General features: G+C 39.8%; 1 protein-coding gene across 1 annotated transcript; it reads right to left on the bottom strand.

The window, feature by feature from the left end:
• Nucleotides 1-360: 360 nt before the first annotated feature.
• PPIL4 (peptidylprolyl isomerase like 4) lies at nt 361-20,544 on the bottom strand. Its single transcript, XM_052681790.1, has 13 exons — nt 20,404-20,544; nt 19,685-19,752; nt 19,530-19,594; nt 17,349-17,466; nt 16,034-16,176; nt 15,006-15,102; nt 13,487-13,603; nt 12,173-12,297; nt 9,368-9,434; nt 8,423-8,534; nt 7,101-7,197; nt 6,367-6,502; nt 361-811 (listed from the first exon to the last, which is right to left on the bottom strand). Exons 1-13 carry the CDS (start codon nt 20,471-20,473, stop codon nt 593-595), a joined length of 1,434 nt encoding a protein of 477 aa, XP_052537750.1. The 5' UTR covers nt 20,474-20,544; the 3' UTR covers nt 361-592.
• Between the last annotated feature and the right edge of the window lie 1,308 nt (nt 20,545-21,852).

The raw sequence follows: 21,852 nt of genomic DNA, 5'->3' as shown, positions 1-21,852 counted from the left end.
CTTCCAGTACCCTTGCAAGCAGCAGCGCAGCACTTCAATGCCTTTAAGCACTGCTGCACCGTTCTCAGCAAGTGAGAGCTGTCAGGACTAAGGCAACCTGTAGCTCTTAATTTTAAAAGAAGGAAACAGAGCACTGAGCACTTGCGCAAATGGTATCAGATCCTTTTTAGAGGGAGCATGCACATAGCATTTTTGACTCCCAGGTTCTCTATCATACTCCTTTACCACAGCATCTAAGAGTGCTGAAAGACAAGTACATTCTCCTCGCAGAAAGGAAGCATGTCCTGCAATCCCTTCAGTAGGCAATTCACTTGATAGCATGTGTTTACATTTCCAAAAAGCTTTAGACAACATTCCTCATTGGAGACTCAAATCATTCCACTAATGTTAAACATTTTATTAAAAAAAAAAAAACAACAAAACTTTTAGGAATCAAGCCTTACTCCAAGTCATACACTGGGAATTCAAAGAATTGTAAGGCCAAACAGCTGACAGACCGTAGCTGCTTTGAATTTGCACGGTCATATGATAGCATGTTGTAAATGCAGGAAGAAAACACTATTTTAGTCCCCTCGTATCTCCTGCTCCTCCATCATCTGTACTTAGACCTTTCTTTGTCTTTTGATTTCTTAGGACTTCTGCTTCTGTCTCTCTTTTTATCCCAGTCCCTTATTCGGACATCTTCTCTGTATTTGTCTTTATGTTTGCTGTAACTTCTCTCTTGAGATCGGCTGCGACTCCGATGCCTGTCTTTCTTCTCACTCTTCACCTTCTCTCTACAGCGTTCTCCTTCATGTTTTCGATCAGAATCCTGTAAAAGGAATTGGATGGACATGCAGTTACAGACAGAAGTGGAAAAGAATACAAAGGCATGAGAAGAGCTTGAAAGAGTCACAAATGGTTGGTTCCGTAACAGTCTAAGGCTGATTCTACCTGAAATGGATTAACACATACACACACCTGCTTTGCTTGCAGCAATAGGTGGATGGTACAAAAATCACTGACACAGCATATTGGAGTAAAGGAAGGAGAAATGGATTCATTACTCAGATTGTGAAATGCCACACTGATAGATTTATGACACACAACATGCTGGAACGACTATGTGGTAACACCAACACCCATACAGGCCCCAGCCTCACAGCAGTTTAAAACAACAAGATCCTTCTGAAAGTTACCATTTCACCTGGAAAGTCACAGAGCTCAAAACATTTTCTTACTAAAAACACTGAGTTTTAACATGTGAATTCCTGACATTTTTAAGTACTGCTAGAAACTATTTTGTTCTTAGTATTCAATTAAGATATTCAGGAAGGCAAAAATACAAGAGGCAGTTTCCAAATCCTGGAGGAATATACATATAGAACTTGGCATTCAGAAGGCAGTGGCCACTTCTGAAGGTACGACTGCCTGACAGTTTTGTACCAACACATACTATCCTAAGTATAGATCATATTTAGCGGGGTTGTAATATATTTTATGAGCTAGGAGAAATGCTTGCACCAAATATATTGTATTTCTTTCTTCATTTTAGTTTTCATTTTTCTAAATACGTGCAGTAACATTTACCATAGTGTATGGCTAAAACCTAAACCACATCACAAACAAGCAAATTTTTTTTTTATTTAAGTGGAAACTCTCCTCCAAGCAACCTTCTTCCAGAAAGGCAGCGACCAGCATTAGCCCCAGGGCAAACTCCCAGGAGTAAATGCTGCCTTCAGGATTATGCAGACAATGCTGAAATTCTACAGTTGCAATAGGAAATACAAAAGCCCAGGAACCAACACACATGCACAGATACAGATTTGATCTTTACAAACATAAACAAAAATTTCTGCTGCTGCTGAATACAGTAATCTCACTGGTAGTGAAATGCTTATTCTATATCTTTATTGTTGACCTCTATTTCAGTAAATTTTTAGAATCTGAATCAACAAAAACAGAGTGTTGTTCCTTCCAGTTACTTATAAGAGGTTTGCCCAGTCATCTTCAGAATTATGCACAACTTCCCTTTAAGTATTTTATCAAATATGTTACAAATGAACCCCAAATCCTTGGTTTCCATGTTTGAAGAGGAAATTGGGTTCCATGTCTGTGTCAAGTACTGAGTGAACATCAGAAAGTGAACCCCCCAGCTGTGAAGCAGAGTGGAACAAGACAAAAATACTGGCTAGTAAAGCAGGTGGGGGCACAGTGCCCTGCTATCTTCAGGGTGCTTTGTTGCTGAGGGAGAACACAAGGGGAATCGGGAAAAAAACAGAACAACTCTCAGTACAAAATCTACAAAGAAAACAGAGAGAGGCTGCTGGCCCAGCAAGAAGCAGAACTCCTCATTTACAAGGGGAAAGGCTAGTGCAGACTTGAATGTAATGACAAACTGCCTGCCTTGAATGTCATAGAAAAGGGCAACTTGCTGAAAGGATTAAAAAAGTCACATGAGCATGGAGCCAGATAAGTACAACCATCTTTCAAAAAGCATTTGAGACAAAGGTGTACAGGGCATGTCTCAAGCTGCAAGTGCCACAAAAAGGTTGGCATGGCAGATAATAACACCGCAGACTAAAGAAACAACATAGCAATTTGAATTAAGAGGATGAATTGCATCTTAGTTCCCAAAAAATTAATCATATTTCTCCTTAACTAACATTTTACCTCTTTCACTTCTCTGGCATAGAAAAACGTTAAGTCTTCAAAACACTGCATTAATAGAAGTAATAACAGTATTTGAAATTGAATCCTTTGTGCACTACCCAAGTCAGAAAAATTCTGTTTTCCTCTTGAAAGCAGAAGACTAGTACTTAAAAACAGATTTCTTTCTCACTGCTGAAGTCTAGATTTCCCAATGCAGGATCATTGCTTCTGATCAGCCAACAAATAAACCACGATCCAGTCACCAGTGTGTTGGTGAACACATGAGGAAGGAGTTATTAAAAGAGGGGAAGAAACTTCCCTGGAAGTCATGACTGACTTTGCCAGAAGTGTGCCAAACAACTCTTGAACGTAAACCACTCTGAAATACCATAACTACAAGCACAGAATAAATATACATCACCTCTATGTACATAAAGCACACTAATTAAATGCTAAAAGGATCAAGAGAGTTTCAGTAAGGAGATTTTGATCAAACCTAATCAAAACTGTCCAATAAGCAGTAAGAGATTAAAGGAGGAGATTAAAAACAGAAAGATCAATATATTTTTGTTAAAATGACAAGTGCAGAAATCTGAAATTCAGAGACCCTACGTCAAACAGAAATCCATCAGATGTGCTATACTCCTCCACAGACCCAGAAAGCTGCTAAGGGTACAAAGTCATAATGTGGATCTCAAGCAAAAGCAACCAAAATACTCTGCCAAATCCTATTCTCAAACCCACACACTGATGCAGCCTCTTGCTGCAGACCCACATCCTGTTGCCTACTAAAAGCAGCCACAAGACCCTACCTCTTCAGCCCTCTGGAATCACATCAAACAGCACAAGGTTCAAAAATATCTTCTTAACATTCAGCTCCGAGGCTGAAGATTCAGGAAACTGGTGTCAAACTAAGAAAAGGGATGAGTCAAAATACACTAAAGAAAAAAAAAAAAGAGTAAGAGAACAGAAAAACAACTCTACATCATGGAAACTATTCAGAAAATAAAAGTCCCTTTTCTTCAGTCATAGCTGGAGCTGGTAGCACCAACTTCAATTTCAGTTGCCAGAACCTTCTATTACTGGACTCTGCTCTCTGACAGTTAAAACCTCTGCAATACTAAGGGTTCAGGACAGAAGTCTGTACGTGACGCACAATCATTATGATCTCTGGCAACTGACTGTGTTAGGTTAGCTGCTGTTTTAAAGTTTTTACCTCAAATGCTTCTCCTACTTCTAAAATAGGTTTAAGGGAAAACCGTTTGCTTATACTAAATGTGCTACCACTGATCCAAAAAGTTCCATACTGTTTTGCTTTGTGCAGGCCTCAGGCACTGCCCCAAGAACACATCTCCCTCCTTGGTTATGGTACGAGTTCCCCAGGTTAAAACTCAATTATAAACTAACATATACACACACAATATATATATATAGTATATTCTAAGTATGATTTGTCAGCTAAGCTGCCAGCAAAGTTTACCTGGAAAGAGGCACATTCAAATCACTCACAGATATTCTATATGGAACTAAATACACAAAACTCATTTGTACAAGAGCAGGCAGGTCCAAGCCGCAGCCATCATGGCAGCAGCTCTTCCCTCAGCACCAACTGAACATTGCTGTGCTATTAACCCTGCCTGGGCAGAATCCCACAGGGCACTGCCTCAAGGGATGGCAAATAGGTTTATGCATTGTGATGCACTGGCTAAACATGACCCTGTGAACAGTGAAAAGTATGCAGTTGTACTTTTTGTTTTGATAAAGGAATTTGAGTACAGGTTTCAAGATTGCAAAAAAAAACCATCAGTTTCTTTATTTGCAACTCCACTTGAAGTCAACACGCCAATTCTCAAATGGAATGTATTATGTTGCAGTTAAAAATGTCTCTTTACCAGACTTTTATAAGCCCTCTCTTACCAGTGAGAACTACCCCTCACTTCACAGTCACACTTTATTTGTGCAATTTTTGGCCGTACGCACATTTGTGAACAACTATTCTGAGGGATGAAGTACAGGAAGAGCAAAATTTCATCAAAAATGTCTGACGAATACTTTGAGATCTCAGGAAGAACTGCAACCACTGCCATCAAACCTGGATGATGTATTAGTTTCACAAAAACAGGGCCACATATCCCGCTAGTTCTATGGTTTTGCTGCTCTCTTTTGTACATGTTTTAATTAAAAAAAATTAAAATAATGTATATAAAGTAACAAAACTTAACTATATTCTTTTACAACAGCTGCCCCCAGAGTAATCCCTCTTATTTTCCGATGTTGGTACAGAACATCAGAGGTGGATGTCAGTGATACGGTAGTAGAGGCTGAGCCTTCCCACCAATATTCCAATACATATGAAGCAAAGGTGTGTTACTGAATGCCTCCATGCAGAAAATCTGACGCTCAGTGACACTCACCAACACTTACTGAATGTTTGTAGAGACAAAAAGCGAATGTGAGCACAGTGAAGAGGCATCTGAATGATTTTTAAATGTTCTCTGCTGATAACACATGACCAGCCAGTTCTGTATGTGTATTTTCTGAACTTTCAAGAGCAGCTCTTACATGCCAAAATATTTGTGGCAAGAATGTTGAAAACACATTGTCAATCAGCCAAAAAGACTGGAGGAAGTCCAAAACAATATGAAGGCAGACCCCTTGCAAACATCTTATGCTTCAGATTTATCTGACCAGATCCTTCCCTCACCCAAAGGATCCCAGTCCAGTTAGTACACAAGCAGTAATTAGAAGACTGATATCACCAGTGAGCAGTAGACCAAAAGAGTAGCAATGAAAAGTGACAAAACATTGCCAGTGTTTGTGAGAAAAGTTTTCTTTAGAATCACAGCAAGAAGTGATGCAACAACAGAATCAGGTATGCTCTCTGTACACAGCACTTAAAATGGTACTCAAAATAAATGCCAGGATGATTCTATTTACTGTAGCTGGAACCTTATCACTTTCTGCAAAGTTGCTTGAAGACAACTTTGTTCTCACGCAAAACCTGCACTGTTAAAACACTGGATGTTTATATTTTCTGCTTAGCTTACCCCTACATAATGCTCAAATTTCAAGAGTACTTGACCCTACATTCAGTTCCCACGAAAGATCAGCATATTGACCATGTTAGGTTCAGAAAAATGTGAAAATGCTGACTGCAGAGGCTGCAGTGAAAAGACTGAATGGCACAACCGCTGCCTCCTCACAGCTTTCCACACAGCCTGCCTTGCAGCACTGTATGCTAGCACAGTCTGGATCCAAGCAAACAGGCATACAAATCTTACACAAACGCTTCCAAAACAACGTCAAAAAACAACCCAAAAAAATAGACAATGCAAAGAGACTGTGTTTCTGGTTCCACATGGGAGAAAGCCAACGCACAAAGTTTTGGCAAGAATATCGGAAATAGTTTGCATTCATGAAATTTCATGAACTTCTGGTTTATGACTGGGAATAGCAGGTTCAAAATGCTGAAGATCTTCCACCCTTTGAGAGGCTACATTGCCTCTTATTCTGAGTGGCTTTTTGCCAAAGCATCCATGTCTCGCTTCCGAAAGTCCAGAAAGACCCAAGAAAGCTTCACTACATTAGCCTTCTGTACATTCACAGCTGCTGTACTTTGTGGGACTTTGCACACAGGGTCCTCAGTTGTAAATCAGACTACTTCTTCCTGGCTGCTCTTAATAGAGCAACAAACTGATATAAAGTTAAGTCATTTATTCAACAAGAGCTAAGTACCTTGTATTTTTTGGTCCTCTTGTCATCTTCTTCGTCTTCAGAGTGGTAGTGCTTTTTCTTCTTCTGTTTTTTAGCCAAGTGTGACTGAATTGTTTGAGATTCTTCTTCCTCATCAAGCACAAGGTCATACTTAGCACTGATAGCATTGGTTAAGAACAGATTTGTTACTTAATAAATATAAGAACAGAGAAGTTCATAAAGGAGACTAACCCCAATTTACCAGACAGGGTTTATCAAGACATACAGGTACTGAAAAATTCAACTGATCCTAAACAATTGAATCTTATCCTGATAAACTGTACAGCCAGATCTCAGTTTTTTATTTTTTTTCTACCTGTGGATCTCTGAACAAGTTACAGTTTTCTGCACCGCGAGGAAAGCAGGATCACAAAACAACATTTCATTACCGCTCTTCTTTCATTGTGGATACAGCAGATCCCATGCAAAACCAAAAGTCTCTGTTATGCCTTATGCCACTCTGTGGCTCTACATAGGAAACAATAATTACTTGAATAAAGCACAAAAATGAAACAGCATATTTTGATTTCATTAAATTCACACAAGTCATCATATGAAACAGGGAAAACGCTTAATTCTATCTCAAACGTGAGATGGTTATAAGAAGTGGTAGCAAAAACATCCACTTGGCAAGCTTTAATAATATGAAATCTTTCCCAGCCTGCTTTCATAAGCTCTCCTTGGCACAAAAAATGCCTCTGACTGAAAAAGGATACTCCTGCTTTGGTTTCACCTTCTCTTTTAGAGCAAATTTTGAAGGTTTATCACGTTCCTTTTCATAGTCTTTGAAATCATCCTTGGTGTACTGCCCACCTGTTGGCAGAAAAAAAATTAGTTGGCAGAACTAAAAAGAAAAAAATCAGTAAGACTCACACCTACCACTGCATTCCATTTATGAGTTTGAGGGCTCTTCCTAGCAACACTGACATCTGAATGTCAGAGTAGAAGCGTGTAGTACAAATCATGACTCTGTGCTTCTCTTGCTTGCAGATCTCATTAAAAAGCATATGGCTTTCTCTTCACTCATGTACAGTGGAGATGAAATATGAACATCAACACAAAGCAGGATTTAAAAACTACTTCAGTCCCTCTTTCTCTACAGGGCCTATGTCACGCTGCTTAAAATTCTGTTTCCTAAAGACTACCCTCATTATTAAATGACTTTCTACTCCCACGTGCACAAGGGAAACCTCTGAGACAGCTGCAGATCTCCATCTGAATTCACAGGCTATCCAAAAAGTGTTATGACTTGATTTAAGAGGGGCATCACAGACTTCTCTGTCCATTCATTCACTCTGCAACAGCAGCTCACAGACCAAGATACTATTTCATAGCAACGTGCTGCCACCTCCCGGTCACATCTGAAACCTGCTATTGCCCGGCTAGGTCAGAAACAGCAACCGAAGGGGAATGACACTCCTTTGCCTATGTCACTCTATGGGTACCAGATAAGTCCAACAAAATGACAGTATAGTTTAGCTTTCCAATACTTAGGAAAATTTAGATCTATGTTGCTCCAGAAAAAGAAAAAAATTCCATGTAATTAATAAAGACCTCACAAGCTGTATAATAAGGTTGGCCTACAGAGGTGATAACCCTAGCCTAAATATTCACTTTTTGTCCTATACCTTGAATTGCTATACTCTGAATAATGAAAAGTACCCAGAAAGTAACACTGTACTGCTATACTATGTTGCTGTAAGTATCTACAAAGGCAACACTTCTAAAGTTTGAGATGAGGAGCTCATGATTAACTGGCAAAAAATCCATCTAGTAAAAGACAATCTATGACAAAATATTTTTTTCTTTCTGACCTACCCAGTTAAAGTAGCAGTAGGAAACCCTTCCACTCTTCCTTATGGAAGAAGTGAAGAGCTAGACACTTTGTTGCTCTGTGTTCCTGTGCTGCCAGGAAATTCACATCCTCAAAAATGATATGATTGAAGTTCTCAATTGCTTCTCTTTACATCATTATTTATAGTTTGGAAATCACAGCTTTGGAGTCAATTAGGAGTCAAAGAATCACAAGTGTACCCACCTTTTCCTTTCCACTTAATCTTTGCAACAGACTGGCTAAAATCCACATGTATCCGTCTGTCATCTATCAGCACGTTGTCCATTTTGAAATAGGCTTTCTCACAGTCTTCCTCCTGATATTAACATTTCCAGAAAATGTGCATTCGTGACTATTTCATAACAGCATTCACTGAAGAGCTCAAACACCAACTCGACTGCTCACTGGTACACATTTTCCAAACAGCATTCCATGGAGTATTTTTCTAAAATTGCCCAAACCACAGCAGTTTTTGCATTGTATCATTTCAAAAGAAATAATTATGCTTTGTCCCAATGTAAACATCCCAAGTTCCATCTTTTTTTCATTTTATTTCACCACTTTAAAAAGTATATGTAACATTTAGGGAAAAAAAGGGAATAAGGGACAACAACATAGGTAACAGAAGTAGGCTAAAGAAGTGTCTTCTGACTTTTCCAGCGTTATCTAGTTTTCCTCACAGATTAGAGACTATCAGAAAGTCTCTGTAAAGAAGTTATACACCATAAAGAAAACTTCTAACAGTAACACTGTAAGAGCAGCTTAAAGCTGACACGATTTACAAACTGAACATAGGGTACAGTACTGCAGACACCCATCTACCATCTTCAATTCTTTCTCCTCTCTTTATGCAGTAATCCTCCCAACATTCCCTTCTCTTACTCTTCAAAACTGTTAGAAAGCATGCTCTGGGAAATAAAAAGACCTGCTCCAAATCCACTGATTTCAAGGCAGGCTAAGTACATATTGGTATTACTAGGCTGAATCAAGACGTTGGCCTGCTTTAGGACCTACAATTTCTGTAACTAAGTCAGTAAGAGAAAATGTCAGGTACCCCACACTTGAGGATTGTACTGTTCTTTAATGGAAGTATACTGAAAATGAAATTGCACAAGCAAAATCTACATACAGCATAATTAAAAACCATACCTTTTCAAACTCAATGAAAGCATAACAAAGAGATTCACCAGTCTTCCAGTCTCGAATCACTTCGCAGCTGAAAAATTGTCAGGAAATTAAAACATTAGTGCTTCTGGAGCACAAAGCATAGGACAGGCAAGCATTGATTAAAAGGAAGAATAACAAACAGTTAAAATATAAAAGGAAAAAAAAAAAAACAGGCCTAAATAGTATTGTAACAGTTGATTCTGAAATCCCTGGTAAGGCAGTAGTGTTTCTGCACAGAGAAGGCACATGTGCCATTAATCAGTTGAGTAACTACTACACTTAACTCACAAGTCCTTACCTTGAAATGTGAAATAAGAATGAATTGTAGAGCTAGGGATGAAATTCTGATGAAATATAATTATTTTTCAATGTTACTGCTGGTGATCAAGTCTTTTGCATTTCACTAATGGAAGAAAATAAACCTCACATTCTGGTTTTATGAAGGAAAAGGAAAGGTTAAACAGATACTGTGACAAATTTCTCCTTTTAGAGGGTAGCTCATGAGCAGCCATCTTATCAGGAAGCTCACTGAATAAAAAAAAATGAAGCCTGAACTATTGGATTAGGAAATGCAAAATGGCAATAATTATAGTGTTGCATAAGTACTGCCAAACTCTTGCCATAATGTGAGAATTCTGCTCACAAAGTTTGAAACAGTCAACCAGTACAGTAAATGGGGTATCAGTGTGAGACCTGAATGTCCTTCATCTGCACTGAGCACTGACATACTAGGATTTAACACACAATCCACTGTGGTCAAGGTGAAAAAAAGAGGAAGGAGAAAAGACTGCTCATACAAGCTATATGAATTCTCTTCAGCAGCCATTAATTGAGAAGAAAGTATCCCTCTAGGGATACCTTCATCCTCTACTTCCCTAAAGTGCCTGTATACTAATGCATGCAGCATGAGAATTAAACAGGAGGCACTGGAGATCTGTATGAGGTCACAGAACATGGCCTTATTGTGATCATGAAGACATGGAAGGACAGCTTGCATAACAGGAATGCTGTCATGGATGGCTATTCACTTTTTAGGAAAGTTATGTCAGTGAGGCAATGCAGCAGAGCTGCTCTTTATGTGAGAGAGCAGCTAGAATGTATCAAACTCCACCTGAGGGTGAAGGATGACCCAGAGGAGAGCTTGTTGGTGAGAATTAGGAGGCAGCCCGTGATTTGTGAAAGCAGGACATGTGCAACATCCCTTCTCTTTGTGGATTATTCAGGAGGATCTATTTGAAAGAGGAAGGACTGCAGAACAGTTTATTAAACAAACTGATAGGGAAAAAAAAAACAAAAACTGTAAAAAGTCTCTAGGACATCCAAAAATTATGCTCCAGTTGTAAGGATAGCAATGCAATGCCAATTTCTCACATCCATCCTACAGAGTTTAGTGAAGGTGATTCTGCAGGTCTGCATGCCTGCTGTCAGTCCTGCACAAACCAGTAGAAAAGGAACACAAGGCTGGCTTACTGAGCTTCTGAATAAATAGGAGACTCGAGACCATCTCAATACACCTAACTGAAGTGCTTTAAAAGGGGTAGTGCTAGTGATACACTTCTGAAATCTCTCTGGAAGTTCTAATAAATTCCTGCAACAAAGGTTCTGGGGGAAACTAAGCAATAACAGCACACAAGATGACTGTACTAATAAGCAAGTGCAAGACATAAATAGTCATTCTCTCTTAAGAAACCAAGGAGGTCACTCATGGAGTTTGGGGATAGTATTAAATAGTTCAAGCAAAAAATTGCCAAGTTCCTAGGAGTCTAACTGAACAACTAAGGAGAAAGTGACCATCAGTGCAGACAAACACAGTCAGATGAGCATGGGGGGAAAAATCCTAATTGTGCCTTGTGAAAAGCGACAGAACCTGAGCTGACAATTAATTACAATTAATTAAAAGAGAAAGACTCTAAAATTTATATGATTTTTTTTTTTGTGAAATCAATATGGCGAAAACAGCCCAGGTTTTAAAGCATTCGTAGCCCCAGGAGTAATTAGTTAAGGCTGAAAACAAAGTGGAGAATATCAGTGTGCCACTGTAACTCTGTAATTTCTTTAATGCTGTAAGCAGTTCTAGTCCTCTCACCTTGAGGTGAAAACAGAGTAATAGAAAAAAGTTGAGAAAAGTGAAACAAGGTAAGGAAAATTCCTCTATAAAGTATGCACACTTGTACACCTAGCCGGGAAAAAAAAAAGATTATTTGGGATTATATACATTAGAGAGTTATAGGAAAGTTGGATACATTTGAGAGTTATAGGAAAGTTGGTTTCACTACCCATCTTTTTTTTTTTTTTTTTATCCCCCACACCAACTTAAGAGGAAATCAACTGCAACTACTAGGAGCCAGGCTCGAAACTGAAAAAGGCAACTGGTACAGGGAACACTTTAAGACAGAACATACTGGGTGCTACAAATGTGTACTGCTTTATCCAAAACTGTACAAGTTCTCACAAAAACAAACAAACAAGAAAACCAACCCCACCCAGTGACTGTATCTAGCTTATGCAGCAGCTGAGCTGTAAACTACTGAAAGGAGGGAAAGGGTGGGGGACTAGGGAAAGTCCCATATTTGTCTCATTTGCTCCTGTACTTCCCCTAGGTGTTCACTCAAAGCTACTGTGGGGACAGGATATTCAGCTGGTGAGATGTGACTTTGTATCACCACTGCTGCGGTATGACAGTGGGTAAATTACTAGAACACCAGAATAACTACTTAACCTAAATAACACTGATGGGCATCACGCTCAGTTTGAAGAAAGCATTCTGTTTCACATTACAATAATTACCTTTTAATTGGACCAAATCGGGAAAATATTATTTCTAGGTCTTCATCTGTGGTCACGGGATTCAGTTTACAAACAAACAGCACATTTTCTGGTGGCTTGACTTCTGCATCTGGTAAGTCTCCCACCTGCGGGGTTCAGAAATAGACTTTCATCATTTCTGTCCATAAATTTTAGTTCATCCTAGCTTAATAAGGATGAGAAATTACAATCACACAACTTTGTTCAGAAAGACAGAAGGGAGCCAGCACTCACGCCTGCTTAGAGGCAACACTTGCTTACAGTGCACACAACTTTGATGTATGCAATCTCTGGTCAAAATTCCCACATCAAAACCAGCAATCTACATTCCAGAGGAAAATACAAACAATCACAACATCTCCCACTGTATTACAGCACTTCTTTAAAAACTTGAATGAAAGACTACTGATAATAAACAACTTATGTCTACTTCACTTAATATGCTAATAAAAAGGTAAATGTACATTTGTTAGATAAGCAAAATACCACAAGTAAGGAACATATTTCAGAAAATAGCTTAAGCACATGACAGTGCCAGAGAAGCTTACTGTTTTGACAAAGGAACAATGAAACTAACTGCTGTGAGTTTTGAGGTTTGTCTTTGATATCAGTGAAACAAACAGTACACTACATTTTTTTTTTAAATCTCTTCAGCTTAGATAACATTGCTCTCTACTGCAAACTATCCAGCAACACTCATTATCATTGGTTCACACACTCACTCATTGGTTCACAATCCCCCTTGCCTTTTTTTTTTTTTAATTTTAAAGACAGCTTTATCCAAGAAAACACATCAGCGGCCCAATGCTGATGCAAAACAAGAACACAGGCCTGTAGATCTTCTGCAACACTGTAGCTAATGTTAAATTTCAGATAATCCCACAGAAGGAAGACAGCCATTACACACAGGATAGATGTAAACTACTGTGAAGAGTCTATTTCAAGTTTGCTCAGCTCTCTCCCATGCAGGCTAAACTTTTTTTGGGGATTAAAGACATTCAGCAGCACATTATGCATGTTAAGTTTTAAAATTGGATTCACTCCTAGGCCTCCTCCTGGTCCTGAAAATTACACAGAACTGACAAAAACCACTTCCTGTAAGTCACAAATATCAAGTGCTCATGCTTACTTCTTTTTATTGTACCACAGACATGTAATAGCACAGATTCTGAGCCATGACATCATATCAGCAATTTCAAGATAAATTTCTACAATTTTCTACACATAATACAAGAAGCACATGCATATACAGAAACAGAAATAACACCAGAAAGGTAAAGAGAAAACGATGCTCACCATTTCCAGAAGAATGGCACGAGTTTTTGCCTCTTTTTCTGCCTGAACTTCTTCTATTTCATCTGCAGACCGTCCTTTCATGTCATCAATTTCTTCATCTGCTCCTATTCTTCCACTCTGAAAAAATTAAAGAAAAAATTAAACTCTAGGCCAAAAATTCTCTATTTCCAAATACTACTTGGATATCACTTTCTCCCCCCGAGACAAGAAAAATGCTCCAGCCACGTATCTGTGCAGAGCTGGTCTTTCCTTTTGTTCTCTCCACTCAGGTCAAAAAAGAAAAGATGCTACCCTCATGAACTTCAGGCACCATAAACTACATACGAACTTTCAGGCTCAATTTGAACTGAACACAGTTTGATCTTCTGAATTCTTTTACAACCTCATACTCAACAATTCATCACAAGTATCAGCTCATGTCTAATCTAGATAGTTCCTGCCAGAAATGAAATAATGAACACCACAAATTTCTGTTGTGTCCTATAGGACCATATTAAATATAATGTACTGCAACAACAACCACAACATATCTCTGCACATCTACCACCAGGAAGATTTGAAGTTTAAGGTTCTCCCCTCGTTGGTATCTCTAGAACACTGCTGCTCCTACAAATACTTCAAATACATCAAAAGCTGTATCTTCTGTCATGCCACAGGCAGGGGAAAACTAAGAGCAAGCTTTCAAGTTTCTGCCAAGTTGGGCAGTCAGATGTAAAATTTCTTATACTGTTCAGCAGATCTGATGGTATGTGAGAGATTAAGCAGAGTACAGATGTGCCTCCAAAGCCTAATTTCAATCTTGCAATTATGTATCTATTAAGCTTAAAGACGAACAGTATTCTCTCTGGTTAATGTATTCATTGCTTGAAAGAACTGTATCCATATAGAGAGGTAGTATCACTTGGCAACTTTCATAACTGTATGCTGTGACTAAGTTACTCACTACAACTAAATTTCTAGCACGTTCCTTCTGTCTAAAGAAATACACCACAACAGTATGTATGCTTGGAGACATATGACCAAGAATGCTTACAATGAAATACAAACAGAACATTTCTCAATATAAAAGAGAACCAACAACAAGCAATTTCATATTAAGAAATGTAGTAATATTTGTGTTCCACCAGAAGAGTGTACAAAAAAAAAAAAAAAGTAACATCAGAGGTGAATATTCTGAATGTTGTGCTTAAATAGTCTTTAATTAGAAATCTGAACTACGGCTTTCCAAACTTATGCCACCACAGGACAGCAAACCACTCAAATAACTTCTACCATTTTCTGACAGATTAAACAGGTATTTATTTAAGCATAGCAATATCCCCAAAAACAAGACAAGCATTTCACGCATCAGAACTCAAGCTGGCACAGTAGAAAAGCATCTCTTATCCTCCTATGCTGAAGAATTTACAAACTATTAAAGATATGGATTTTGACAAAGCCTGTGCTGGTGATTAACAAGGATCTACTTGTTTAATTCTTTCTCCCAACCCTTCCCCAAGAAGCCATCACAAAGACTCACATCGAGCTGTTCCTTAGTAGGCTCTGGTGAGCGATCAGGAATGGGCAAACCAGGTGGATCATCAAACGGATCATCCAGAATTACTGTATGATTTATCCTAATAGAAAGCAACATCCAGATCAGCACCAGTCACAAGCAAATAAAATTATCTTTACTCAAATAAAAGGAAACCAGCCCTGGTGATTCCCAGCTATATCCCAAAAAGTCAAACATAGAATATGCTTGTAAATACTAAAACTGATGCTTCTGTAAAGGCAACAGATGCACATTTTCTTATTCTAGTATCTGTTTGTTTCTTAGAGAGCTATTTCCAGTCTACAGTCTAGTAAAGTCTCAAAACAGAACCACAGAATGGCCAGGATTGGAAGGGAATTCAAGGATCATGAATCTTCAACTCCCCTGCCACATGCAGGGCCACCAACCTCCACGTTTAAGGCTAAACCAGGCTGCCCAGGTCCCCATCCAGTCTGGCCTTGAACACCTCCAAGGACAGGGCATCCACAACCTCTCAGGGCAGCCTGTTCCAGCACCTCACCACTCTCTGGGTAAAGAATTTCCCTGATGTCCGAAGCAACATTTTACCTTTTTGCTGTTTCCTAACTTCTCAAACCACACAAAGAATTCACAAAAGAACCCAAAGGAACAAAACTGCTTAGAGCGACCACCAATTATTCTGGCATCCATCACCAGTGTAGTGTCCTGCAGCTTAGCTTGGACACTTCCATCCCTGTTCTGCAAGTTCTTAAACAACTACATACAACACAGAATCCATATGAGGAGAGATATCTATACTGATTTACAGATTAATGGCTCATGACTCATTAACTCATGACACGCTTCCATAATAAATACTAAGTTCCTTTTAGAAGAAATTCCTATTAAGACATGATTATAAAGCATTTGACCAATAATATAAAGATAAAAGAATACAAGTCGCTTTGTATTGCTATATTAATTTAGTTTCCAAAGAGATAAATTTCTTAAATTATAACATATTAATCAAAAAGTGAGGTTAAATGCAATCACACCTGATATCTTGATACGGGATAAAATCTTTATCCACAAAGGTTTCATTAATTGTCTTCAATACATCCATGCCTTCAGTCACTTCTCCAAATACTGTATGCACACCATCCAGATAATCCAGGTTTTCCCCTGTTGTAATAAGAAACTACAAAAGAAGATATAAAATCATCCACAGTAATTTTTTTTTTCTTGAAATTTTTCTTTCCTTACAAAGAAGCTATGGTAATGCTAGTGGTAACTGCATTTATTGCCATATGCCTACATGCTAGCAAACTGCATTCTTAACTATAAATACAAATGCCATTGTTTCTAAAAGACTATATAACTTTTTGTTTGTTTGTTTGTTTTTTGTTTGTTTGTTTGTTTTGTTTTTTCCCCAACTAACAGTGCATAGAAGCAGGAAAATTAACTCCATAGATTACAACAAGCTGTAGGTGGAATGGAACTGTAGGGCTTTTTTTTAAGTTGCTCTTTGATCATGCAAATAAATAAATAAAATTTTTTTTAAAAAAGCTTTTTTTCAATTCAAACTTATGAATGTTTCATGTGAGGCATTTTAACCCATAAAAATGACTGACAATGCATCCAAACTAATTATTCAGAAATAGTATCATTACGTGAGATAAGGCTTTAAACACATCTACAGCAAAAGCTTTGCACAGATGAACTGGAAACAACACCACTTTCAAAAACTGTTTTATAATAATTTTGGCAAGGATATTAAAGCTTGCATTAATACAATGCAGTCATACAAACAAGTTCTGAATTCAGTTTCCAAATTAAGATGGAACATTTAACTACAGGAACTTTTTTTCTGTAAAACTACTGAAAAACTACTTTTTTCCTGCCCACTCTATATATCAGCTAAATCATATAACATTATTAACAAAAGTGAATAAACAGAAGGGAAAAAAATAGAGAATTAAATTCTAACAACATTTATCAAATCTTTCTAGGACAGGATTTGAAGCCGAGCATTTCATCCTCTTCTCAGTAATCAAATAACTACTGGCACCTGGAACACCATGAAAAATACTCATCTATGGCCCTTTTTGTACAAGCCTTTCGACCACACTATGCCCCCTCCTGGAGGCATTCAAGGCCAGCTGATCTAGAGGAATGTCTGCCTATAGCAGGGGGTTGGAAATGTGATCTCAAAGGACCCTTCCAACTCAAACTACTCCATGATTCTGTGATTCCATGATAAGACAATGCTGTTGAGATGACAATGCTGTTGTCAGTGCTCCAAATTCAAGGAATTTCCATTTTCCTTACTTAGATGTGTACCAAGACTTACTCCCAGCCCTGCATGCTGACCTGTGATCCATGCATATCGCTGCCGTTGTTCACCATTGACACCGTTCCTTTTTTCTTGTGCTTAATTCTTGGCACTTTTTCTGCCTCAAAAAATCTAGCTTGATCACCATACAGTTTACTGAAAATATATAATAAACACGTTATGAGGAGAATGAATTTTTAAAAGTGAGATAAACAAACGTTGTAAAACAGAAAACAAAACTTTTTTTTTTTACTTTTTTTTTTTTTTTTTTTTTTTTTAATTGGCATTTGCTCTAGGGGAGATTTAGGTCGGACATTAGGAAAAACTTCTTCTCCAAGAGAGTGGTCAGGCACTGGAACAGGCAGGGAGGTGATGGAGTCACCATCCCTGGAGCTGTTCAAGAAATGTTTAGATGTTGTACTGGCAGAGTTTAGTGAGGAAATACTGGTAAAAGGTAGACAGTTGGACGGGATGATCTTGGAGGTCTTTTCCAACCTTGGTGATTCTATGATTCTATCAATAAAACCAGAATTTACATTATATCTGTGCATAGTTTTTAAGGACATGTACACTTACATAATCTACTACATATTACAGAAAACAGGTTGGTTTTTTTTTTCCTGAAGCCTTTCATAGAGGTTTTCTGGAGGCTTGCTTATATGGTTCTAATGCAGCGTAACATTTTTCTAGGGCAAGAAGGTTCCATCAAAATAAATTAAGCCTACACTGTAAAAGCATCACATTTTATGCCTCATATTTCTCTTCCATGACAAACAGAAAGCCACTAAATCTGCCTGTACGCTCAGGTCACCATACACACAGAACTATACAGAGTACCTTAACCCTACCCAGGATACAGCAAATCATTAAAATGTTTTCCATTTTTGAAGTCTATTCTTGATTTTTACCTCTCTCCATAATTGACAGAGAGGCGATCAATATACACACTTGTACACATTTAAGGAATAATATTGTGTTTGAACTAATTTTGCTAAACAACTGTAAGTCTTTATGAAGAGAATGTTCAAATTAAAGTTTCCCTGCAACAGTTTCCAGGGTAGCAAGAACAGAAATGTCAGTTCTGTGGACTTCTATAGAAGTGTAACGCTGCCATTCTCCATGCCAGCAGCAGGGCAGTATCACCATTCCCTCAAAACACGGTCCTTCCTCACCTGCTGCACTAATGAGCCAAAACCATCCTTATAAAAGAACAATATCAAAACAAACTTCATCTACCCAGAAGCAGCTTACGCCTAGTAAGCACATGCACCCAGACTTGCTTCTGCTTAGCACAATTAAACTGCTTCCAAGATCATGACAGATTCACATGCTCAAAGTTTTCTATTTAAAGGCTCTGACAGCTCAGACTTGGAGAAGTCAACGCTGGTCTAGCAACTCTGTTCAAACTGAGCCATTTATCTCAGTATACTGTGTTCTCCACCAACTCAGGTTTTCAGTTCTTCTCTGCAATTTTCATTCTATTTTTAACAGCAATTTCAAGTGAATCCTTTAAAATCCTAAAGAAATCCTTGGCAACTCTGCCTACAGCAGAGGATTGGAGCTCAGTGATGTCCCTATCAACCTAAGATATTCTATGATTCTATGGAGAAACATACAGAACACACATATTTTGCCAGGTTCCACCATAGCTATGTGAATTTCTTCAGCCTTTACATTCATGACCACTAACATTTTTAACAAGGAAACTGAATTCCCAGTACACATTCAGCATGATTAAAATGAACTCAGGTGAGTTTTCAGGACAGCAGGATTGCTTAGGGTATAAGAATTCACAGAGGAAATGAAGCACAGCCTGTGTTCTCCTCCTGCCCAGCTAAATACATTTTGTTACAAAAAAATATATATGTAGAAACTGCAATTGATTGTGTCCTCCACAGAGCATCTAGTTATGGTTCTCATCTTACAAAACCAAACCTAGTTATCTGCTCACTCAGAAATGAAGAGAAATTTATATACAGCATGTTATAACTTAATTTCTAAGGTTGAAGATAGAATGCTGTCCATAAAACATTTCTGAATGGTTAAAATCAGTGTAGGAACTAAACAAGTATTCAGCTATCATAACCAAAGAAGCTTATGCATCAACAACTTCACTTCTAAACAACAGTTCTGCCCTAAAAGAGCTGAAAACAATCAAAGTGCAACCTTTTACTCCCATGCTACCTCTCTGCTGATTAAACACCAGACATTTTACTTACCAAAATATAGATTCACCTCCACGGCCAGTTCCCATGGGGTCACCCGTCTGTATGATAAAGTCTCTCTGTCACAAAGAAAAATACATAAGATGCTGTCACGTTTGTGAATTCAGACAAACAAACAAAATACCACACCAAAAACTGAGAATACTCACCTGCACATTATAAATAAGACAGTAGTTGTAGTACTTGATCTTGCAGAGCTTCAGAAAATTCAGGCAAGCTGCAAGAAATGATACTCACATTTAGTAAAAGAACTCTGGGTCTAATAAGAATAGACTTATGACTGTGTGTACAAAGCTGCTTTTGGGGCAGGCGTTTGAAGACTTGGCAGCGTAGGGCTTTATAAGCACTGTCAGAGACGTTGTGAGGTCCCCTTCATCGAGCTGCATACGCAGGAACACATTTCCTGCCCAGTTCCTTTAGAGCAGCAGGAAAGAAGGTCACTGCTGCTTTTCAGTGCCAGACGTTGTCACCGATCGATATTTTCAGTGTGTGTTAGTGTGCGTTACATGTATAAACACCTCGTCACAGACACAAGCAAGCTCTCCAGCAGCAGTCGGTGTTTGTCAATACTTCAGAGACCCAAGGGTACCACGGAACCTCTGACCCTCCTACGGTCCCGGTTCCAGCACGGAGCTCCAAAGCCCGGGCTGAGCGCACTATAGAGGAGGCTAGCAGCCTCGGCCCCTTCCCCACAGGGGATGCTGCCAGCCAAAGGGCGGCTACAACTCCGGGCGGCGTCACGGGCGCCAAATGGCGGCGCCGCGGAGCTCCCAGCACGGCGCTGCCCCACGCACCGTCCCGGCCCCGCGGCCCGCCTCACCGCCACCCAACGCTCGGCTCCCCCCGGTCCGGCCCGCCGCGCCCTTACCGCGGGGCCGCTCCTCCGTGTAGAGGTCGATCACCAGATCGCCCAGCGTGGTTTCCAGCAGCACAGCCATGGCCGCCTCTCGCGCCGCCGGTCCGACCCGGCCCTGCCCGCCGCGGGGACGCCCCCTGCCGGTGCGGAGGAGGTCCCGCTCGGCGGGCTCCGCCTGACGCCTGGCGGCGGGTTGGGGCCAGTGCCAGCGGTACTGCGCTCGTGTGCGAGCCTTGGAGCCACCACCGGCTTATTCCCAGCCTGCGCACCGAGCGTGCGTTGATGGAAGGCTGTTTCTGAGCCTCTCTGTACGGCAGTTAGTGACAGAAGGAAGCAGGATCGCACAACGCATTTATTACTCTGAAGCCATAAGCACATCCGCCTGGCGCAGGTCCATGCTGGCTGATGTGCAACTATTCACCTGCTGCTTTCAGAGCTCTTGCTTTGCCTTTCAGTAAGAAAGAACCCACAGCTGTGCCACGGGAGGCCTGGGCAGGTCATTAGGAAAAACTTCTTCAGTATGTGTGTGGTCAAAGCCCACAGCAGGCTTCCCGGAGAGATGGGTGGTGCCCCACAGATGTCAGCGGTCAGCAGGCGTTTGGACAGTGCCCTCACTGACGCGCTTTAACTTCTGCTCAGCACTGAGGTGCTCAGACAGCTGGAAAAGACACCTCTGAAGGTCCCATCCAACTGAACTTGTGCAATAATGAAGAGGAAAAATAAATAATGGCAAAAATTATTTAGTCATTGATAGGAGTTTTATCATTTACATAAATATTTACACTGTTATGACATCCCGTGTGCTGTGAGACTGATTAAAGCCTGGGAAAATTGGGGAAGAAGTGACATTTGTTGAAACGATTTTTAATGCATAGTTTTTGCAAAGTTAACTACACTCCAGAAGAATGAAAAGAGGAAAAGAGATAATGAGAGCATCATGGAATCACAAGGTTGGAAATGACCTACAAGATCATCTAGTCCAACTGTCTTCTCACTACCGTTGCTACCACAAACTAAACCATAGTCTCGCAGCTCCTCATCCAGATGCCTCTTGAACACTGCCAGGCACGGCGACTCCACCACCTCCCTGGGCAGCCATTCCAGTGCCTGACCACTCTCTGAGAGAAAAAGTTCTTCCTTATGTCTAATCTAAATCTCCTCTGGCACAACTTGTGACCATTTCCCTGGTCCTGTTTGTTGCCTGGGAGAAGAAGCAAAACCACTCCTCATCACAACCTCCCTTCAGGAAGTTGTAGAGTGCAATGAGGTCTCCCCTGAGCCTCCTCTTCTCCACACTGAACAACCCCAGCTCCCTCAGCTGCTCCTCACAAGACTTGTGCTCCAAACCCCTCACCAGTTTCACTGCCCTGCACACACTCCAGGGCCTCAATGCCTTTCTTGCAGTGAGGGGCCCAAAACTGAACACAGTACTAGAGATGCGGCCTCACTACTGCTGAGTAT

The sequence above is a fragment of the Tympanuchus pallidicinctus genome, unplaced genomic scaffold, assembly GCF_026119805.1.
Source record: "Tympanuchus pallidicinctus isolate F22 unplaced genomic scaffold, pur_lepc_1.0 scaffold1, whole genome shotgun sequence".
NCBI lineage: Eukaryota > Metazoa > Chordata > Aves > Galliformes > Phasianidae > Tympanuchus > Tympanuchus pallidicinctus.
This window is presented reverse-complemented; position numbering and strand designations above follow the sequence as displayed.